Source organism: Athene cunicularia (genome assembly GCF_003259725.1).
Source record: "Athene cunicularia isolate RWA chromosome 5 unlocalized genomic scaffold, athCun1 chr5_part2, whole genome shotgun sequence".
In the NCBI taxonomy this organism is placed as follows: Eukaryota; Metazoa; Chordata; class Aves; order Strigiformes; family Strigidae; genus Athene; species Athene cunicularia.
Window position 1 is genome coordinate 10,742,808 of NW_020799102.1, and position 16,440 is coordinate 10,759,247.

Consider the following 16,440-nt stretch of genomic DNA (forward strand, 5'->3'; position numbering starts at 1 on the left):
GATAGTCCTATTCTCTTTCATGGCACAAAGGATCTTAAGTCTCTTCTGGAATAGCAGTTTTCACTATAAATTAAGACTTCCTTGTGGACTATACAAAAATTCAAGAGACACTGAAATCCCATGATGGTTCAGAATTCAGTTTGCAAATGAACTGTCTAAAAATCACAAGCGAATCCCTTCATTACTTTCTGCCTGGTTGCAAGGGAAGGCATGGAATACTCCCCCACAGACCACAGCTACACACCCTGCTGTGCACCCTGCAAAATCACTCTTTGCAGGACTTCTGCAAAAAATTGCTTCCTTCTAAGGCAACCTGGAAACACTGAATGGTCATGGATAAATGTAGGAAGAGAAAATACATGCTAACACCATTAAAAACAAATAGTTTTCTTCCTAAATAAAGAAAAAGACAAGTAAAGCCTAACTCCTTACTGAGAAGCTAAGGGCTAATAGAAGGCACATGTTCCATTTCGAAGGGAGCATGACTTTGCAAATGAAAGGTGACTTTATGGCAGAGGCTTTCACTGGCACTTAGTTTGGAATCTGATAAAATTAAACACTGGAAAGCCAAAAGGCTCAGTAGCTTTTCTGACTAATTTTAAAAAACAATCAATGGAATTGGTGATCTAAGCACTGATATTACTCACACTGAAAAAGCAATATTAAGGCCTCAAGAAAACTGACACGGGTAGCTTAATTCCTCTTGCTCCCAAGTTTTTGTCCTTTTGTTGAGATATTTGACCACTTTCAACTGACCAGAAATTTGATTCTCCTCTTTTCCACAGTTCAAATGAGGGAAAGGAAGAAAAATCCATAAGCACCCTGCTCTCTCTTCACTCAAATTTGCAAAAAACATTTCACATTACACATGATGTTAAGCCACCCCCAGTTTGACCACATGACTGACATTCCCATGATGACTTGGAAATACTGAGAATGTTCTCTCTTTAAATCCCCAAGGACTATGTGTTTTTATGTGGAAGTCTATGGAAGAAGTTAAGTCATTCAAGCCCTTTTGACAGCTTAGGTTGCCCTCCGTTCTTCCACCCGCCATGGCTGCTTCTCCCCTCCCCCTCTTCACTTAATTCTTTAGCCATAAACACATCTCCAGCTATCATGCCATTTCACATGGGAACACTTTGGCAACAAACCTTGTTCCATCCAAAAAAACAATTTCTGCGTGACTGTCAAACAATTTAGTTGTAGGAAAAAGTAGTTTACATACAAATAATGAGCTTAAGCAGACATTAGGAAACATGAATTTTTCATTTTTTTACCCCTCGAAGAGAAGCTGGCTTGACTAAGCATTGGTGAAAAGCTTTTAGACAAAATTATCTACCTACAGAGCAAGTGACACATGATGCAAGCATCCTTCATTCCCAGCATGCTCTAAACCTGGCCTGATGGAACCACCTGTAGGTGGGTCAGCTGCTTGATGGTACCATCTCCACCTAGTCTGAACACTTAATACAGCAGTAGAAATTTTGAGAGGGTGGGTTTTGTGGTACATTTCCACTGGCAACCAGCCGGAATGAAGACTATCCATATATTACAAACAGGGCATTGCAGAACCATCAGCTCTGTAACTAACAACCAAGATCAGATTCAATCTGGGTGATAGATCCCATAATTCATCAGCTGTTCAGCCCCAAGCAAGCATTCATGACTATATATATTGTACAAAAAGTGAGGAAAAAAATACAAGTTTACTGAAAATCATCTCCTTTTAAAAAATCTATTAATTTAAATAACTACAACATAAACCAAAGCATCTGTAATGTTCTTTCATTTACCTGCTCAAGACTTAAGACCTGTGCATCATCATTTCTGTCACTTGCCTCAAAAATGACATTAACTCTACAGATAACCCTGGTAAGTAAAATATGTAAAAAATATTACAAAGGAGTAGAAAGATTTACCTGCTGAAAGCATGCTTGGACTAGATTTTCAGGGAACAGGTTTCGGATCAGATCCAAGAAAGCATCCAGACTAGATACTTCATCATTCTTCTTCCCTTGACCAAGCTGTTTCCTGAGTTTTGGATTCCCTGGGTGGATGGCTAAAACCAAAATCACGCCCAGCACAGCAGCAATAATAGTGGTGGACATGTAGTAGACCATGGCTCTTGTACCCAATCGGCCACTTGCTTTAGCATCTAAACCAGACAGTCCTGCAGGTGTTTTATTTTAAGAAACAAACAAATACATTGAGACTCAATACCCAATTCAATAATAATCAAATAAAATCCTTTATAATTTGCAAAGTTTAATGACTGCCTACAAGTGTCTACTTTTGTCCTTGTGAAATTTTCACCACTAGATAGATTACTGAAGCTTCTCTCTCCAGTTCTTATGTGAACAGTGTCTGCTGCTACTAATTTAAAGAGAACCATTTGAGAGTCCATCTAATCACAGAAGAGGTATTGAAAAATAGTGAAGATATCATACCACTCTTTTGCCCATGACTGCTGTAAACTGGTCATGACGCGTGGGTGACACCACAGGCTAGGCTAGGCTCGCTAGTGTCATGCCACCTTATTTGCAAGGTCCAACCCAGGAATTAGGTGAAATAGCGTATTAAGAAATTTTTGATATTCAAGAAGGTAGTATGTGTGCATGTGTTTGAAAATAAATCCACTGGAGCACCTACAAATTAAAGCCAATTAAGTTAATCAGACATTAACTCTAAAATACACACTGCAACTGCAAAATCCCTGAAAGGATCACACTATTCTTCCTACATCACAAAAAGCAAACCAGGTGATATCTGTAGCAAGCATCTTCAAGTATTTCTGGCTAATAGAACTTACCTGTGATTAAACTGGAGATAATTAAAGGGAGGATCAGCATTTTTAGCATCCTCATAAGTATATCTCCTGGGAAGGCTATTAACATGATGATGTCAGGGTCAATAGGTGTTGCTAGACGAAGAAGACCCCCACACAGTGCACCCAGGATAACACCTGGAAGAATAAAGGAGAGCAGGTAGGTAACATATATATATCTGAATACACATTGATTACCCAGAACAGCATAGAAGAAAAACGCAGCTAATTTTTGCTAAACAAGGCAGCCAATTTTTGATAGAAACAGATTTTGGAATCAGCCTTCTGATTAATATGAGGATGTAACATGCTTAACATGTATCTCATGATTAAAGAGAACTGGTCCTGATCTAGAATCTTCTGCCAGCTGAGTTTACACCTAATGTACTATTTTGCTTCTTCAAATACATATTCGCTGCAAACCATAATGTTATTGAGGTTTACTAATACTGTGTAGGCCTTGCAGTACAATGAGGGATAGTCAAATATAATTAATAGAATCACAGAATGGTTTGGGTTGGAAGGGACCCTAAACATCATCCAGTCCCACTCCCCTGCTCCAGGCAGGGCCACCTTCCACTAGCCCAGGTTACTCAAAGCCCCGTCCAACCTGGCCTTGAACCCTTCCAGGGAGGGGGCAGCCACAGCTGCTCTGGGCAGCCTGTGCCAGGGCCTCACCCCCCTCACAGGGAAGAATTTCTGCCTTAGATCTCATCTAAATCTATGTCTTTCAGTTTAAAATTATGATGCCTCATCTTATCCCCACATCCTCTGATCAAGAGTCCCTCTCCCCTTTCCTGTAGCCCCTTTCAGCCCTGGGAGGCCGCTCTAAGGTCTCCCCGAAGCCTTCTCTTCTCCAGCTGAACCCCCCAACTCTCTCAGCCTGTCCTCACAGCGGGGTGCTCCAGACCCCTGAGCATCGTCATTCCCTCCTCTGGCCCCACTCGAGCAGGTCCGTGTCCTTCTGCTGTTGGTGCCCCCAGAGCTGGACCCAGCACTGCAGGGGGGTCTCACAGAGCGGAGCAGAGGGGCAGAATACCCCCCTCGCCCTGCTGCCCACACTGCTCTGGGTGCAGCCCAACACACGGGTGGCTTTCTGGGCTGTGAGCGCACACTGCTGGCTCACGGTCAGTTTTCCACCCACCAATACCCCCAAGTCCTTCTCCTTGGGGCTGCTCTCAATCCACTCATGGCCCAGCCTGTGTTTGTGCTCAGAATTGCCCTGACCCATGTGCAGGACCTTGCACTTGGCCTTGTTGAACTCCATGAGGTTTGCACGGTCCCACCTCTCCACCTGCCCAGGTCCCTCTGGATGACACATCCCTTCCCTCCAGTGTGTCGACTGCACCACACAGCTTGGTGTCATATAATCATAACATGATGTTCATATAATCATTCTACAGCTGGCAAAATCGAGGCACTGAGGTGTGAAGTGGTATATATAAGGCCATACAGAACTGACAGAAGAGCCAGGTTTCAGACCTAGCTCTTCACTGTATGACATCTAGCTCTCAACATAAGAATGGTACCACTTGAAAGCAAGGTCAGCAAGAGGAGCTATTTTACAGCACAAGACAAACCCTGCAGGAAAGCTAGAATAGTCTTGTGAAGAAAACAGATTCAAGTTTCATTTGGGGGGTTTTGGAAGGGAGTGTCTGATCTGGAACACTGCACATGTCACTGAAGAAACCTTGATTCTTCATACTTGTTTATTCCTCCCTCCCGTTGATGTTCTGCATCCTTCTCTTCTCTGTGCTAGCATTCACAAATCACAAACAATCCCGTCATCACTTAGATTTGTACATTGATAACACCTAAATTCCTCTCTCCAGATTGAAGCTGTTAAAGCATAGTCTAATGAATAAAAAGGTCATGTTTACTTTCATAACATGGTCTTTGTGAATGGATATTCTGTGTTTACATCCAGGATGCCTTTGTTTTCCTGATCCCAAGCCCAAGTCTCCAGTGTAGTAAAACTTGACAGCAAAGTCTGATTTGCAGCAACTATGACTCTCCGAAGGACCAGCTTGATACAATGGAAAATTTATGTGTATTTAAAATTTCTTCTGGAACCGCATCAAGAAACTTCTAAGATGATTGAAAGCAAATACTGTCTAAACACTACAGAAGTATGGGTTTTGAAGGCTGAAAAATATGGATGTGAAATGTGCAGCTGAAGACCAGCTGCAGCTGGTCTTTCAAACAATAACAAAATAGAGTATGTCTGTGAATTTGCTGCATTTGTCTGTTAGGCTTTCAGCAAAAAAGAAACAGGCAAAAAGCCAGTGAGCCACAATAAAATGTCAAACTGTTCCATATTTGGAAGCTGCTAAAGCCAGAGGCAATATTCAGGATGAGATCACGGAGCACTGGCTTACAGCTACAGAAAGGGGGACAAACCTTAAAAGCAGCGGAGAATGAACTGGGAGATAAAAGATGAAGGCAAGGAAACTGTTAAGAGTTTTTGCATTTTTTCAAATAACTGACAGAAAAAATGAGTAGTGCGTTTAGATCTACTGAATGGCATTGATCTGACAGGCCTCGGGACTGAGATTACACTCCATTCAAAACCAGATATAGAATGTTATCTGCCTGGTGTGGATTAGCTCCCTGTTGTGTCAGTAATCCCCTGCACACCTGACCTAAAGCAACAATGCCTATGGGCGTCTCGTTTACTCTCTGGCTGTTCAGCTGGAACAGCTGATGACCACAGACAGGATCGACCTGAGCAAATACAGATGCACAGAGAACATCGAGAACAGCAGATGCAGCTTACCGAACACAGTCAGAGTCAGGAGCAGATTCCTGTGGAGCGACTGGCAGAACTGCACACATATGTTCCTGGATCTGTGCTCCACTGGACTTAAGTGACTTTCATGCATCCGCACTTCTACTTGCTTAGGCATATTGTTGGCACTAGAATAAAAAAATGAAAATCAAGTAAAAGTTATAGCACAAGGTACCAAAGTGAGAGGAAAGTCTGGATTACTTCCACCAAATGTAACTGGGGAATCTGATGCACATTCCATCGCTTCCCACATTTCACACACACCGTATATATACTGCTCTGAAGAAGCCTCTGAAATGGCAAAGGTTTGTCCTTCTAAGGTGCAGCTTTAAGGTATTTTTTACAGTTATCTCTCAAATGGTGGAGATGTAAACAGAATTATTTCATTGGACACATCATTCCAATGGTTTCATGGACCAAACTATTGGTCTTGATCTGGAAAATTCAGTTCCCCCAAAGATCATGGCTGTCTACTTAAGTAGGAGAGCTGGCTGAAAAACAGGGTTTCTATTAGCAGGAAAATGGAGATTTCAATACCTTATTTAATTCCATTTCAGGAAAAGACAAAAACAAGGATTTATTTGCAAAATAAAGCACTCCAGAATATTTTGCTTAATCTTCCCAAAACGTTTCATTTCAACATTAATATTTTATTGTAATGTAATAAGAATGCTGAGGTCAAAGAATCTTTTTCAACTTGGTTCTAATGAGACTTGAACAACTGCCACTAAAAAATAAGGCAGAAAACTACACATTCCCCAAGAAAACCTTTGGTTTCACTGAATTGGCAGTGCTTAGAGGAAAAAGTTTTTTGACTAACTCTGGTTTATATTGAAGCGATATGCACATGAGTGTAGGACTTCGAAAGCCATGCCTCTAACTTTCTCAACTCCTGAGAAGTCATTAGAATCCGTTTTTATATACACAATACTAAAATGTACCTGAAAAAAACCACTAAAAATACTACAACAAACAAAACATACAGTTTCCATAAAAGTTAAGGCTGTCTACTTAAATATGAGAAATGGGTAAAGAGCAAATTTTTTATTATCAAGAAAATATATATACTGAGATCTGGTCTTATGCCAGATTAGGACAAGATTTTAGAACAAGGAAACCAAATCTTCCTCTACAACAGCAGACTGAGGTCTACAGACCTAAAACAGATCTGCAAAGATATATAAAGTTTCAATGTTCTCACTATTAAACCACTTCCAGGGAATCAACACATTTTTTTGTTATATATTACATAGTTTCTTGTCTTCAGAAATTTACGGTTAGACCTGTAATAAGAATTTAGTCATTTTGATGCAAATAGTTCCATGATTTTCCCTTTCAAAGTGAAACAGCATTTCTTTCCAATATATTTGGTTGTCAAAAAAGTAGCCCCAGCAGAAAATGCATTAGAAGACAGTCCTTCTTTTTTTTTTAAGGGGAAAAAACCCTCCAAGTCTTATAAATTTTATTTCATACCTTTTTAAATATTTTACAATGATGGTTGCAAGGAAACGTACTGCTGGTGGTGGAATAATAAACGAGAATATCAGTGCATGTTCTGAGAGTTTAAATGTGAAGCATGCCTACTTCTTGAAGACTTACGAATGCAAGTATCAGAGATACATAAGGATTAGCCAGGGGACAATGTGCATAGCAGTTATTTGAGGAATTATGAGAAAGATGAGACTACAGTTCTCATGCACATGGGTCACAGAGCCATGAAATCACTGGTGGAAGTGTGCCACAAAGTCAAGGAACTTGGGATCCAACCTTTGAAACTGGAGATTGCATCTAATTTTACTTGCACTCTGAACACGAGTGTATAACTTGTTTACACCTATTATTCACTAGAGGTTGATTATATATTCCTCTGAAAATCTGAAATATGGACAGCTGAAAGTAATTCACAAGAAAACCTTGGAGGGTCTTCCATTAGCAAATAATTAGGTGAACTGGAATCACAGAATCATCAAGGTTGGAAAAGCCCTTGAAGCTCCTGCAGTCCACCCATGAACCTCACCCTGACTGTTCCCAACTCCACCAGATCCCTCAGCGCTGGGTCAACCCGACTCTTCAACCCCTCCAGGGATGGGGACTGCCCCCCTGCCCTGGGCAGCCCATTCCAACTCCCAACAACCCGTTCTGGAAAGTAATGCTTCCTAAGAGCCAGCCTGACCCTGCCCTGGCGCAGCTTGAGGCCATTCCCTCTTGTCCTGGTGCTGGTTCCTTGGCTCAAGAGACTCATCCCCCCTCTCTGCACCCTCCTTTCAGGGAGCTGTAGAGGGCGATGAGTTCTCCCCTCAGCCTCCTCTTCTCCAGACTAAACCCCCCCAGTTCCCTCAGCCACTCCCCAGGAGACCACCAGCTCCGTTGCCCTTCTATGGAAACGCTCGAGTCATTCAATGGCCTTTTTGGGGTGAGGGACCCAAAACTGAACCCACTCATCGAGGGGCGGCCTCACCAGTGCCGAGTACGGGGGTAAGATCCCTTCCTTGTCCCTGCTGGATAGTAAACAGAAGCACTTGGTGATGTTATATGTCTTTCTAGGGTTTTGCTTTGGGCTAGTTTTAGTCTAGCTTCCCGGACTCTTTCCCACCTGATGCCATGCCTATTAGCATGTCCAGAAGAAAGTCACCTCACAAATATCTGCTTCCTCAGCTGTGGGCCTTTTCTCTAATCCACAGACAACATGAGCATGTCACTCCCCTGACACCACTGCTGAAATATGTCCTCCCACACAGAAGCACTCCTCTTGTCCTGTTCTTGTATTCAAGCCTTATTTCTATCCATTCCTAAGTGACAGCATGTTGTTTGCTGGCCAGATCCCCCTTCCACTCCCAGTCTGGCAAGCATACAAAGCTTCATAAAGAGAGAGGATGGTGGACCTACTCCCACAGCTGCAGTGACTGCTTCAGGATTATACCCCAAGTGAACTAAAGCCAGCCCTGCTTGAGGTGGTCAAACAACATAGAGCTTTTACATGATAGCAACCATTTTCCTCAAAAGTTCAGCCATGTAAAATGTAGATATCCAAATACCTTCTAAGAGAAGGAAATCAGGACACAAAGCTCTTTAAGGACATTGCTAAATTTCCAGGAACTTAATACCATATTGTGTGCATCCCTCAAGTGCAAAATACAGGGTTTATACTCTCTAGCTCCTGAAGATTTTAAGTGAATCGTCAGCATGGACTGAAATTCTGATTGGTATGGGTTTTTTAAAGAAAAAGAACCAATACTAAAATACGACAACCATGCAGATCAGTAACTAAAAGTATTGACAGAAGAATATCATCACATTTAAAATGGTACCACAAAGGATAATAATCAAATCATATGCCCTGTTAGCATTGCTCTTAGCAATGAGATTTTTACCACCAGACCAAAGACAAAGTATTGTTAGAGGCTTTTGAATATGTTGTGGAGAGGAGGAAACAATAATGAAATAAAAAACTTCTGTAAAGGATAAGAGAAGCTTCTTGTGTAGCACATGACAAAATCAGTATTTTGCACCAGAAATTTTCTATCCAATTACTAGATGATGAAAATCTCTTTGACCTCTGACTCATGAAAATGAACTTTATTCTTATGCATTGAGTCACAAAATCATAGAATGGTTTCAATTGGAAGGGACCCTAAACATCATCCAGTTCCAACCCCCCTGCCACAGACAGGGACACCTTCCACTAGCACAGGTTGCCCAAAGCCCCGTCCAACCTGGTCTTGAATCCTTCCAGGGAGGGGGCAGCCACAGCTGCTCTGGGCAACCTGTGCCAGGGCCTCACCCCCTCACAGGGAAGAATTTCTTCTTTACATCTAATCTAAATCTGCCTTCTGTCAGTTTAAAACCGTTACCGCTCATCCTATCCTTACACTCCCTGATCAAGAGTCCCTCCCTGGCCACACTAAGTTCCCCCCAGAGCCTTCTCTTATCCAGCTGAACCCCCCAACTCTCTCAGCCTGTCCAAGCACATTCATGGCCTCCTCTGGCCCCACTCTGAGCAGGTCCGTGTCCTTCTGCTGTTGGTTCCCCCAGAGCTGGACCCAGCACTGCAGGGGGGTCTCACCAGAGCAGAGCAGAGGGGAAGAATCCACCCCTCGCCCTGCTGCCCACACTGCTCTGGGTGCAGCCCAGCACACGGGTGGCTTTCTGGGCTGTGAGCACACATTGATGGCTCACAGTCAGTTTTCCATACACTGACACCCCCAAGTCCTTCTCCTTGGGGCTGCTCTCAATCCACTCATCCACCAGCTTGTGTCTGTGTTTGGGATTGCCCAACCCATGTGCAGGACCTTGCCCTTGGCCTTGTTGAACTCCATGAGGTTTGCACGGTCCCACCTCTCCAGCCTGTCCAAGTTCCTCTGGATGGCATATCCCTTCCCTCCAGCATGTCGACCGCACCACACAGCTCGGTGTCATCAGTGAACCTGCTGAGGGTGCACTCAAGTCACCAAGAAAAATACTAAACAGCATTGGTCCCAACCCCTGAAGAATGCCTCTTGTCACTGATCTCCACTTGGTCATCAAGCTATTGACCACAAGTCTTTGAGTGTGACCAAACAGATTTCTTATCCAGCAAGTGGTCCATCTGTCAAATCCATGTCTCTCCAAATTAGAGACAAAGATGTTGTGTGGGATAGTAACAAATCCTTTGCACAACTCCAGGTAGATGACATCAGTTGCTCTTCCCTTATCAAACAACACTGTAACACCATTGTAGAAGGCCACAAAATTCACTAGGCATGATTTGCACTTAGTGAAGCCTTGTTGGCTGTTACCAATCACCTGCCTGTTTTCCATGTGCTCTAGCATCATTTCCAGGAGGATCTGCTCTGTGATCTTGCTGGGCACAGAGGTGAGACTGACTGGCCTGTATATCTGTATATATATGGCCAGGTCCTCTTTATTTCCCTTTTTAAAAATAGGGGTTATGTTACCCCTTTTCCAGTCAGCAGAAACTTCACCAGAGTGCCACAGCTTCTCAAATACAATGGACAGTGGCTTAGTCACTTCATCCACCAGCTCCCTCAGGAGCTGCAGATGTACTTCATTAGGTCCATTGAACTTGTGCACCTTCTGGTTCCTTAGATGGTCTTGAACCTGACCTTCTCCTACAGTGGGCAGTTCTTCATTCTCCCAGGCCCTGCCTTTGCCTTCTGCATCTTGGGCAGTGTGTCTGGAGCCTTTTCCAGTGAAGACTGAGTCAAAAAAGTCATTAAGTACCTCAGCCTTTTCCATATCCCAGGTGACCAAGTTTGCCTTTTCCTTCCAGAGAGGGCCAACATTTTCCCTAGTCTTCCTTTTATCACTGATGTACCTCTAAAAGATTTTTTAGCTGCCCTTGATGTCCCTGGCCAGATTTAATTCTACCAGGGCTTTGGCCTTCCTAACCTGATCCCTGGTTGCTCCAACAGTTTCTCTCTATTCCTCCCAGGCTACCTCTCCTTGCTTCCACCCTCTGTAGGCTTCCTTTTTCTGTTTGAGCTCATCCAGGATCTCCTCGCTCATCCATGCAGGCTCCCTGACACTCTTATCTGACTTCTTCTTTGTTGGAATGCATCACTCCTGAGCTTGGAGGAGGTGATCCTTGAATATCAACCAGCTTTCCTGGACCTCTCTTCCCTCCAAGGCTTTATCCCATGCTACTTGGCTAACCAGATCCCTGAAGAGGCCAAACTCTGCTCTCCTGAAGTCCAGGGCAGTGAGCTCACTGCACCCTCTCCTCACTGCCCTAAAGATCTTGAACTTCACCATTTCATGGACACTGCAGCCAAGTCTGTCACTGAGCTTCACACTTTCCCTCAGTCCTTCCTTGTTGGCGAGAACAAGGTCCAGCACAGCACCTCTCCTCATTGGTTCCTCTATCACTTGGAGAAGGAAGTTATCATCAATGCATTCCAGGAACCTCCTGGATTGCTTATGTCCTGCTGTGTTGTCCCTTCAACAGATATTGGGGTGGTTGAAGTCCCCCATGAGGACCAGGGCTTGTGAACATGAGGCTGCTCCTATCTGTCCATAGAGGGCCTCATCTGCTCAGTCCTCCTGGTTGGTTGGCCTGCAGCAGACCCCCACTATAATGTCACCTGTCCCTGCCCTCTTTAGCCCTGACTCATAAGCCCTCCTTTGGCACCTCACCCATCCCCAAGCAGAGCTCCATGCACTCCAGCTGGTTGTGGAGTGGGTGACCCCCCCACTCCTCATCTCCACTGCCTGTCCCCCCTAAAGAGCCTGTATTCATCCATTCCTTGTGCTGGTTTTGTGCCTCTACTTGCATCCTGTAAACAATGTCTAGCTCCAGAAGAATGCGGAACTTTTCGCACCTGAAACCTGCAGTCACATAATGACACAACTGCAAGAAGTTCCTATTAAAATCAATGGAATATGCACAGATGTAAGTTAGGGCAGAATCTGGGCCCTTACGGACCAAATCCCTCTGGATCTGTCCTACTCCTCTGCTGTCTGTCACTGACATTAGTGCATGCTCACAGGCACAGCTTTCTCCATACCATGAAGGACGTAGTGCCACGTTAAAACATGTAGGGAAGGGGCTTAAATATGTATAAGGCTTTCTTGTGCTTCAGATTTTCTCACTGAATGAACAAATTAATGCATGACAGAGTGGAGCTTGACTGCGCCTCAACTCATGGGCAGTGCTGTGACTCACATACAAAGCCAGAAGTGTACCAACAACATGAGTCCCCCCTATGCAACTGAACACCACTAATGCAATCTTGATGTTAACAGTACCTCTGTACATAAGTAAGTATCACAAAACAGTGCAGAATGCATTTTAACAGCTGTGATCTTTCAAACATGCAAATGCTTACCTTGGTTAAATAAATCATTGTTCCACTGCACTGAGCTCCTGCAGCTATTCAAACAAACGAAGCATTCTGAATGCTCATCTGAAACCCATCAGACCAAAATCTCTTTTAGTCTAACTTCACTGAACCCAGAACATGATAACATAAATTAATTCTGCTCATTATTTTCATGTGTCATAGTGACAAGCAGCCAAACAGCTAAGTTCCAAAATAGGTCCACAGAGAACTGTAAGAACGGAGACCTTCAGGGAAGGTAATATTTTCTGCCAACTATGGGTGCTTGAAAACATTGACAGTATTTATAAAAAAATGAACCAAATACAGGAAAATATGTAGTTACATGAAACAGCACATCACATGAAACTGCACATACAAAGAGTCAGACATGGCTTTTGAATTATTAAGATCTTCTGTGTAACTCAGTGTCACCTGTTCTTCTCCCTTTTGAGGCAGCAATTATCCCCAGAAAAGGAGAGGAACTCCTTTGAGCCCTGGAGATTTGATTTTTATCCACTTTAGGAGAATACAGAAGTGTCTCAAAGTGAACACAATCTGTATTTTCACTGACTTCAAGCACACTCTACTATGCCAAGGCAATATGTCAGTGTATTAACAGAAATGAGTATCAGAATTAAACTGCAATTTTACTGCCTTTTAACAAAGAAACAATGTCTTGCCTGAACAGTTAGGAAATTAGCTACTTAGTCTTTCCACTGTCCTTCATACCCACAGTATGCACAAGGTACAAGAAAAAATATGTTCATAGGCATTTGATTTTAGACTATCTGAATATTTACAGTTAGTTTAGCATATGAGATATACAGTGCTATATGAGACAATCTATCTGCAGTTTTTAAACTGTAGTCTTTTTCTCTTGCTGGGTGCTATGCATAATGGTGTCAAAATGCAGGAAAACGTTATTAAAACAGCAGGGTCCCTGGGATTTTTTGTTCCCATTTCCTCTAAGCATTTTTCTTAGGTTTTATTTTACCTCCCTTTGGGAAAGTCTGCTGTTCTATTTCATTACAACTGCTTCTTTCTTGTATTCCCGCTGAAGTTTCTCGGCCTAAAAGGTTGGAATAACTGTTTGCTTCTTTTCATTGGTTAACAAATATAACTCCTTTCCTCACAAAAGTTAAGGGTTAACAATTTACGCAGTGCTTGAGTGACAGTGTGCTTTTATTTTCAGTCAGTTATAGGGAAAGAATTCTGTATTTCCCAAATACCCAGCTTAGATTAGAGTCTAGAAGTAAAAAAAAAAAAATCTTTCATCTAAATGAAAAATACAGGCAAAGACCATAACAGGGCAGTGAAAACAGATGCTGTGGACAGGGTATATTAGCAGAGACTGTGTTTAATCTGTATAAGGCATTTCGACTGTGTCAATTAATCAAGCAGTTAATTCTCAGTATAAAAGTCTGCTTTGGTTAGCACTGCCTTGGAGCTTAATTTGGGGTGGGTAAGCAAGCTGTTTAGAGGAGAGGTTCTTGTTAATATCGTAAAGGGCTATTTTAGCATAGGATGACAGAATGATGTCCACATAATTTGGGGGACCTGACAAAATAGCTCTTGGATGTTTATTAAGGGTTATTTAGTAAAGAGTCAGGTTTTCAGCAACTATTTAGGGAAATAACATTTTCTTGTTGGAATACCATGAATAAAGCACCGGTTTATGTTTTGTAGCAATTACTTCAATTTAGGTTGCAAGAGTTATTATTCTTGATAAAACCTGAGACAGACTAGCTTAAGTTTTAGTTCAGGGCATAAGAGCATCTCTTGAGCTAGATGTTCTCTTCTGAAGCAATGAGGAAACAGCAGGCATATATCTCAGTATCTGTTCAGTTCTAGGAGGACTGGCCTTCTGAGGGGAGGCGGGGTAGAAACTTGAACTAGCTTTCTTGACCTCAGAATAAAAAGTGAACAAGTTGCAAATGTGTTCTTGCCAACCACTTAATCCTCAGACAGGTGGTTCAAACATAGTCACAGCTGAAAAGTCATGGCAAAAACAGTATAGTGAAGTTTGGTGCATAGGTATCTTGGTGAATTCTCACCAACAGAGCTTGTCCTAGCAATAAGTGGAATTGCATGGCAGTGAATGAGAGCTTAATCTGCTCTGAATGGTATCTGTCAGCAGCAAGGCTTGGGTCAGTGTCATATCTCTTCCACCTTCCCTGGAGAGAGTGTTACACTCATGATGGAGGATCACCTGCTGTGTTCACCACAGGGAGAGGGAACATGGATCTGCTCCTGCCCACACGATTGGCTTACTCCTATCCCATATGTAGGAAAGGGTCTACTCTGGTTGCTGGATGAAAAATGAGTGACTAGAAAAACTTATGGAACATCACCAGGACAAGAGGGATTTTGCTAGCTGGGTGTGAGGAGTCCAGACAGTCTGCCACAGCTCTTGTGAAATTAGGGCTCAAGCATCAGCCTACCAAGGAACTTCTAGTTTGAGCTGAAACAGAGTTGTCTGCTGCTTAAATTAATATCAATAAAACACCTATTGAGCTCTTTTGGGAGACAATCTGGCAATACACTGTGTCACTGTGCCATGGTATGTGCTGTAGTGTGGAGTTTTAGTTTCTTAGATTATTTTTCAAACCACAGCAGAGCTGGTAAAGCTCATCATATACAGCCACAATATGATAATAGGAAAAGAGCTAAAATACTTTTATTGTGCAAAGTATACATTAACTTTGGCATCACTCCTGCTATGTGATGTCCAGTTGCTAAATATTGTTTACGTCAATAAAATATTCTGGTCGGGTCACAACCTCTTCACAAAAATTTTAAAAAATACAAAAACACACAAAACCACTAAAGCCAAGAGTAACATAAGCTTTAGTCTGCATTAACAAGGGGGTTATTTTAAGCCTCTTGCTGCCACTAAGCCCTTCTATTGAATTTTAACTTCATTATGTAGTTTTTTTCTTGTTATTTGTAAGACATTAATGAATTCTGAGTGGAGATTTAGTCATTCACCATGAAGCCTGATTTGGCTTAGGGACCAGTATTACAAGCAACACCCTGAAGCATGACTTGTCTTTTTGCAGTGGGAGAAGAACTTTTCTCCCTAGATCATTTTACAACTATGTTGTTTCCTCTGAGATAGCATTTAGTATACAATCTGTGAGTTTAACATAATCATGTAAGTGAGTATAATCATATCAGAACAACCAGGTGATCAGTCAGCCTGGGTTTATGAAAGGCAGGTCCTGCCTGACAAACTTGATCGCCTTCTATGACAAGGTGACCCGCTTACTGGATGAGAGAAAGGCTATCGGTGTTGTTTACATGGGCTTTTGTAAACCCTTTGACACCGCTTCCCACAGCATTCTCCTAGAGAAACTGGCTGCTCGTGGCTTGGACAGGTGTATCTTTGCTGGGCAAAAGCTGGCTGGCTGGCCGGGCCCAGAGAGTTGTGGTGAAGGGAGTTAAATCCAGCTGGCGGCCGGTCACGAGTGGTGTCCCCCAGGGCTGGGTGTTGGGGCCACTCCTGTTTAACATCTTTATTGATGATCTGGACAAGGGGATCGAGTGCACCCTCAGTCAGTTTGCAGATGACACCCAGCTGGGTGGGAGTGTTGATCTGCTCGAGGGTAGGGAGGCTGCAGAGAGACCTGGACAGGCTGGAGCCATGGGCTGAGGTGAAGTGCTAAGGCTTGGACAACCGGCCCAAGCCAGAGTTGGCCCATAAATGAATCCTGTATATTTTAGGACTGAAAGCCCTTGTGCTAGTGGGTATTGTACTGAGTTATAACAACCACGTATGCTGATGTAAAAAGCGTTAAAGCTTTAAAGTACTGAAGCCTGAACAACAGGCCCCAAGCCGAAGCTGCTTAGTGTGCAATCATTAACAAAGTGTGTAAACTCGCTGGTGAAAGATGCAGCTTAGACAAAATATAATCAGGAGTGAGGAGAGAATGTATCCAGCTTCCCTTGTTCAGCCTTGTTCAAGGCTGAGAACCCAAGGATCTGGCCTTGTTAGAAACCCCCTTGGTTTC

General features: G+C 43.0%; 1 protein-coding gene across 1 annotated transcript in view; it reads right to left on the bottom strand.

The window, feature by feature from the left end:
* The window catches only part of SLC1A2 (solute carrier family 1 member 2), a 104,976-nt gene that overhangs the window by 33,315 nt on the left and 55,221 nt on the right, over positions 1-16,440 (bottom strand). The window contains exons 2-4 of the mRNA XM_026850606.1: positions 5,601-5,740; positions 2,810-2,962; positions 1,920-2,170 (exon numbers count right to left, since the gene is read on the bottom strand). Coding sequence (XP_026706407.1) covers positions 1,920-2,170; positions 2,810-2,962; positions 5,601-5,740 — 544 coding nt within the window. The remainder of the gene's footprint in view (positions 1-1,919; positions 2,171-2,809; positions 2,963-5,600; positions 5,741-16,440) is intronic.